Source organism: Sinocyclocheilus rhinocerous, unplaced genomic scaffold (genome assembly GCF_001515625.1).
Source record: "Sinocyclocheilus rhinocerous isolate Xijiao unplaced genomic scaffold, SAMN03320098_v1.1 scaffold1312, whole genome shotgun sequence".
Taxonomy (NCBI): domain Eukaryota; kingdom Metazoa; phylum Chordata; class Actinopteri; order Cypriniformes; family Cyprinidae; genus Sinocyclocheilus; species Sinocyclocheilus rhinocerous.
The window spans coordinates 597440-604161 of NW_015639805.1; the positions used below are offsets into that span (position 1 = coordinate 597440).

A 6722-nucleotide genomic window follows, 5' to 3' on the forward strand; every position below is an offset into this window, starting at 1 on the left:
CAAGGGGAATTTTAGAGCTGCAGCTCTGATAACACTGAGCTACCAGTCCACTGTACAAACTGTTTGGTAAGACTAACCTGATCAGGCTAGACTAAAATACTTAAGAGAGGAAATAAAAAGATCTGCGAAGTTAAGAGCTGCCCAAAACACTGAACTGAATGTACAATATGAGGAACTATCTAAAAAAAACACATCTAAACCATCACAAACACAGTATCAGTATCTGCTGGTGGAGATTGTTCATCTGCAGTGTATTAAAAAAAAAAAAAAGAAGAAGATGTAATTAAATACTGTACTTTGACCTCCAAATAACTGATGAAATATGAGGTTAAGGTTAATTAACATTTCCTCACTTTATTTTTTTTTTTTTAATGCACACTAGACGTCGACCGATTTTCAGGGCCGATGCCGATATCTATTATTACAGATCAAGTAGGCAGATAACCAATATTTTGAACCAATATGTCTGGTGTAAAAATTAAAATTAATGTCAAAATTAAGAATAATAAGGGCTCTGACAAAAACTCTCTTTAAATGCTTTTAAATACTTTTATCGGCAAATCAGTTTTGAAAATGACCCGATACCGATAACCATAAAATTGCTTAGTATCAACGGCGATAATTGGTCGACCCCTAATGCACACTGTAAATCTGAATTATAGCCACCTGATTTATCTAACCGAGAAAAAGGCATTTACCTTGTGCATGAAATGAAATATAATCTTTTTTAATTCATACTTAATTTGACATCTTTATAATTACAAGTTTATTGTATCTGTACCTAAACTAGGCCTACCTGACCTCATTAACTGAATGTTTTGTACAATAGATTTTTGTTTATTATACATTATATATTTAACTGAGATTATTGAAAAAAGCTCGATTTTAACAATTCAAAAACAACACAGACAACCACAAAAAAAATAACTAAATGTTTGAATATGAAGAGGTAAAAGCAGTCAAAGTTTTCAGAATAGTGCAAAGAGTCAGGCATTTACTGAATATTTAGTACGTGATTGGCTGCTCTATTGCTGATTCATTTCTGCACAAATCCTTCTCAATCTCTCAATCCACAGCATCTCAACTGCCATCTAGTCAAATACACTTTCACAGGTCCACACATATACACATCCTTACACAACCCTTGAGAGCATTTCAGGCTTTATCTTATGGCTTCAAACCAAACAACACTGACAACAGACACATTCAATTAAAAATAAAAACATGCAAATACACCTTAGATAAAAAAATAAGAAATAAAAACTCATGTGACATACCTAATAATTACTGATAAAATAATACCAGGGTTGCATTACAGGTGGAAATGGGTGGAAGCAGGATCAGTTGTTCTCTTTGGTGGTTATGGTAACAAGTTGCTTTGCAGCCTTGGCGATGTCATAAGCGCACTGGATGACCTGCTGGGTGACCAACTGCACATCGGCTGCAGAGCTGCTCTCCAGAGGAGGCGCTTTCTTACACTCACTCTGCAGCCGGTTTGCGCTGGACGTTAACGATCGCAAAGAGCTCCTCACCGTCTCAGAGCGTGGTCTCTGGGAAAGGAGAAAATACAGAAACTAAATATATACAAAATACTTTAAAGACTATTTTATAGTTCAGCATAATTATACTTGGGTAACTACTACACGAAGGTATTTGGACACATAAATGTATAAAAAAAATTGAGTGATAAAATATAAAATTATAAAAAATGTTAAATCAGCTTATTTAAATAAGAATATATATAAATAATTTACAAATAATATTTTATCAAAAGTATGATTGTTATAGTGGTTCATAACTTGGCTTACTAGTCCATATGGCGCCATGAAAGTATTTGGACACTTAAAGGGATAGTTCACCCAAAACTGAAAATTCTGAAAATTAATTACTCACCCTCATGTCGTTCCAAACCCGTAAGACCTTCGTTCATCTTTGGAACACAAATTAAGATATTTTTTGATGGAATCCGAGAGCTTTCTGACCCTCCATAGACAGCAAGGTAACTACCACGTTCAAGGCCCAGAAAGGTAGTAAGGACATCACTAAAATAGCCTTTAAAATACACGAGAGTATCACGGCGTACGCGTGTGCATTCCTCTCTTGGCAAACAATCCGTAGCGCATCCGGGTTCTACGTCAGAATGCCGGATCCTGCGTCAGCAGCACCACGCGTATGCATCGTGGGACTCGTGAATGTGCGTCGAAGTCTAACACAGAAGAGAAGAAATTGACGAATAAAGTCGTTTATTTTTGTTTTCTTGGTGCACAAAAAGTATTCTCGTAGCTTCATAACATTACGGTTGAACCACTGATGTCACATGGACTGTTTTAACGATGTCCTTACTACCTTTTTGGGTCTTGAATGTGGTAGTTGCGTTGCTGTCTATGCAGTGTCAGAAAGCTCTCGGATTTCATCAAAAATATCTTAACTTGTGTTCCGAAGATGAACGAAGGTCTTACGGGTTTGGAACGACATGAGGCTGAGTAATTAATGACAGAATTTTCATTTTTGTGTTAACTATCCCTTTAAAAAACAGCTCAGATTTCAGTACTTCAATAGGTTGGTATATTAACATTATATCAGTTAATGAAATTACGGTATTTAACTGTAAATTTAAGTTAAAACTGTAAAACCTAAAACGTTGCTACCGTATTTTTTACGGTAAAATTCCGGCAACCACAGCTGCCATTTTTTACCGTAAATTTTACGGAATTTTTTTTACAGTGCAGAATTTTCAATTCTGTGCTTAAACTATTCCTTTAAGCCAGACTTAAACATACAAAAATATTTTAGTGAAACATAAAATTAAAATAAACATTATTTAAATAAATAATTAAGTTATTATTATTATTCAGATTTTTGGATTGCATTTATGAAGTGTGGAGAGAAAGTGCACACCTTGGGGAACAGGGCAGCCATTTCATTCACAGCCACATGTATTCTTTCTGCGCAGGGTATAAAGCTATTGAAGGAGAAAATGATAGATACTGTATTAAAAAAGACATCAGAATTTGAAGAGTGAAAAGTGAAGATAAACAGAGCAATCAGAGGGTAAAGCTTTAAAGGCCTGTTCACACCAATTAGTTTTTTTCACTCAATTTTTGAGCCGATGAATGATAAACCCACTGACGGCCAATCAGAAATGCTTTAAGAAGCTTGAGCATTTAAAGTAGCAGATAAAAAAACTACAGCACACACTAATAAAGTTCTAATATAGATTCTAATATAGTTATCGCTATAGTTATTGTTCTTGGTGTGAATGGGCCTTAAAGCTGGACATTTACACTATCATGGAAAAAAAATTAATTTTTCCATAATATTGTACTGTATACAGATAAAAAAAAATACCTTTTGTCGAATAGTAGTGATTTTTATTCCACTCAGACATATCACAGTTCGCCGAAAAATTACAGATATATTAAGAAAATGTGTGGAATATAACATTTATTTACAAGTGTTGCAGTAAATGCTGTAAGTGTTATAATTTCTGTGCAAAAATCCACACACACAAAAAAAAACATGCAGATCTGTTTGAAACGTTAGTTGTGCAGCAGACATGATGCATCCCCAGTGCTAATACATTTTTAAGAGGGTAAAACATCTTGTAAAATAATTTCAACAAATTGAGAAATACCTTTAAAATAACTCGGCTTATTTTGCAATGAAATACAAACCAGCGCAAAACAGAAAGGCCAAAAGTTAGATGGATGTCAGTACAAAGCCTTTTCCTAAAAGAGAAACCAAGTGTTCCTGCAAATAAAGGTGAGGTTTAGAAGACAATGCAAACTGACACGAGCCTTCAGCATAGTAGTAATCATGCCTATTCCATTCATGTTCAGATTAGTGGGTTATGAGGTTATGAAGAGAGAGGTAGAGGTAGACACTGTGCCTGTGAGGCAGGGACAGAGGCCGGAGTACCAGGAGGCAGGGTTGTTGGGGTTGGCTGGGTGGGGAGCTCTTAGGCCGAGGGACTGCATGGGAGACGGGGGCTTGTCTGCCCAAGGCACCAGTGTGCTGAAACAACCCAGACTGTGTCTAAGTCTGCGGACACTCTCCCTCTGCTCACATGGTGCACTGGTGGGGAAACAGACAGATCGGGACCCAAACAGAGCGTGGCCCCCCGACAGGACAGACCCCAAATGATGAACACAGACAATTGAGAGCAGACAGAAAATGGAGAAGCTATGAATGGAGGAACTGATTCAACGGTTGGGAAAGAAGTGATTTGCATAAACAGGCACTTTCCATGAACAGGGTAAAAAACGCCTCACTTGTATCCGCAGATATATACCGTTCAAACGTTTGGGGTCAGTAAGACTTTTAAAAAAATAATTAACTTTATTTAGCAAGGACAGTGAATTTATAGTGAATGCATGTTGAATGTTAAATTTACATTTAGTCATTTAGCAGACGCTTTTATCCAAAGCGACATTCAAACCAACAAAAGAGCAACAATACATAAGTCCCAGTTAACATAGCAAGTTTTTTTTTTAAATAATAACTAAAAAGAAAACATGTAGATAGAATAGAAAACGAATAGAGAACGCTAGTGTTAGAGGGTCAATTTTTTTTAATTAATAAAAAGAAAAGTCAAAAGAATAGAGAGTGCTAGTATAAGAGCGTCATTTTTTTGATTATAAATAAAAATAAATCAAATAGATAGAATATAAAAAGAATAGAGAATGGTAGTGTTAGATTGTCATTTTTAATAAATTGAAAACAAGAATAAAAATATATAAAATATTTACACATATATATATATATATATATATATATATATTTATATTCTTATATTTTATAACCAGATGACAGGAATGGGTTCCATCATAAGCATGCATAGAATAGTCTAAAAATATCAAAGACAACATACACCATGACCTGAAGGATATGTGTGTTCATTCAAAGAAAGGTTTTCCTATGAATTAATTAGTAGAAAAGTCAATTTCTACTGTGCATTGTGCCTCTTGCTATGGAACATGCAGTGATTTTCCCTACTTACATTCCTGTGGGTCATAAAACCAGTGATATCAGCATTAGTTGCCATGGGGACCAGGGGGGCCTGGTGTCGTTGCAGACATCCTGGCACCCAGTTTATTGGGTGAGGGGACTGTGACGATTTGTTAATCTAATGAATAACTGATTTGTTAAATCAAATGAAAAATTGTGTTTTTGATTGGTCCAGACGCTACACCTTCATGTCATTCCAAACCTTGTATGACTATTTCTTTTACAGAACATCATAGAAGATATTTTAAAAAATGTTAATGACCAAACAGTTTCGGTTCATTGTAACTTTTGTCCCATTGACTTACAACTGTTTGGTGGACTATCCCTTAATTTGTAACCTACTCATGAAATGTGCCAACAATTAACATGTGAAATTGTTAAATACATTTGAACAAAGTTAACAAAAGGAAGAAGGGAATTAAATGACACCAGATTTTTTGCTGCCATATATGATGATGGAAGAAATAGGAGATGGGAGATGCTGACATTGACGTCCTCTCACCTCTCATGCTTGTTCTCCTGCGCAGCCCTCAGCAGTTCCTGGATGTTCTTGGTGATCTGCTCGGTTTTACGGATGACATCTTCAGTGCTGGGCAGACTGGGGTCAGGCTCACTCTCGTGATCATCCAGCTCAGGTATAGAGCCGCTCTCTCCCATCCAGCCGCTGCTGCGCAGACGACATCTTCGGCCAAAGCTGCCAGGAGGGAGGACGTAATAATGAGCATCATTAGTGTGTTTCCTCACTTTACTTGGCTAAGAGCAGATGACTGGCAGCTCTTATCTTCAGAGGGGAAAAAAGGCTGGTTTTGTTTGCCAGCAGGATTTGAGACACGAGTTATTTCAGGTCATAAAAAGGAAACTGGACACATACCCAGAGTCATCCATATCAGATCCGTTAACCGTGTTATCATAGTCACCATCAGACACACTGCTCTGCTTGTCAAATTTGGAGGCCTGAAGAGACAGGAAAGGATACAGTAAAAGAACAGGTGGCACGCAATGAAATCGGCGATGATCAATATGTCTGGTAGTTCATATGAAATAAAACGAATTATTAAATTCAAAAATCTGCATTATTGGAATGGTCAGTCAAGTATAACAAGCTCTTAGCATTAGATATTTCAGGCAATATACTTTGAAAAGCACAAGGTGTGAAAACCTGAGGTGAGCAAACAAATTAGTTTTAGTCAAGTCTTTAAATGTGCTTAAGTTTTGTACATGCACTTCTAGCCTATATCTACCACATTTAACTGAGCGCTAAAGATGCCAATAACAATTTGAGCCTCATTCTTTACACTTTATTATTTTTCTCCATTTGCCTCTGTTTGAAAAGATCAATATGGCTGGACACTGTTATACATTGTGCTTTGGATATCTAACATGGAGCTAACAATGCCACGGTCACAGTTTGACTACCAGTAAACACACACACACTTACAAAACAAAAGTATATACACCACTGTTCAAGAGTTTAGGGATTGTACGATTTTTCTTTTTAAGAAATACCGCAAGGAAGTATTAATTGATCAAAAGTCACATTAAAGACTTTCACATTGTTACAAAAACTATATATTTCAAATAAATGCTGTTCATTTGAACTTTCTATTCATCAAAATCATAAAATTAAACTATCAGTTTCCATAATAATAAGCAGCATAAATATTTTCAGAACTGTTTCTTGGGCATCAAATCAACATACACTGTAAAAAAAAAAA

General features: G+C 36.0%; 1 protein-coding gene across 4 annotated transcripts in view; it reads right to left on the bottom strand.

Annotated features, from left to right (window-relative positions):
• Window positions 1-949: 949 nt before the first annotated feature.
• LOC107752141 (ARF GTPase-activating protein GIT2-like) overlaps window positions 950-6722 on the bottom strand; it is a 28791-nt gene continuing 23018 nt past the window's right edge. For 2 of the 4 annotated variants that reach the window (XM_016568026.1, XM_016568025.1), the window contains exons 17-21: window positions 5879-5961; window positions 5510-5701; window positions 3919-4074; window positions 2899-2962; window positions 950-1550 (exon numbers count right to left, since the gene is read on the bottom strand). In XM_016568026.1, coding sequence (XP_016423512.1) covers window positions 1341-1550; window positions 2899-2962; window positions 3919-4074; window positions 5510-5701; window positions 5879-5961 — 705 coding nt within the window. In that variant the 3' untranslated portion in view covers window positions 950-1340. The remainder of the gene's footprint in view (window positions 1551-2898; window positions 2963-3918; window positions 4075-5509; window positions 5702-5878; window positions 5962-6722) is intronic. The other 2 variants (XM_016568028.1, XM_016568027.1) reach the window with 1 other exon arrangement.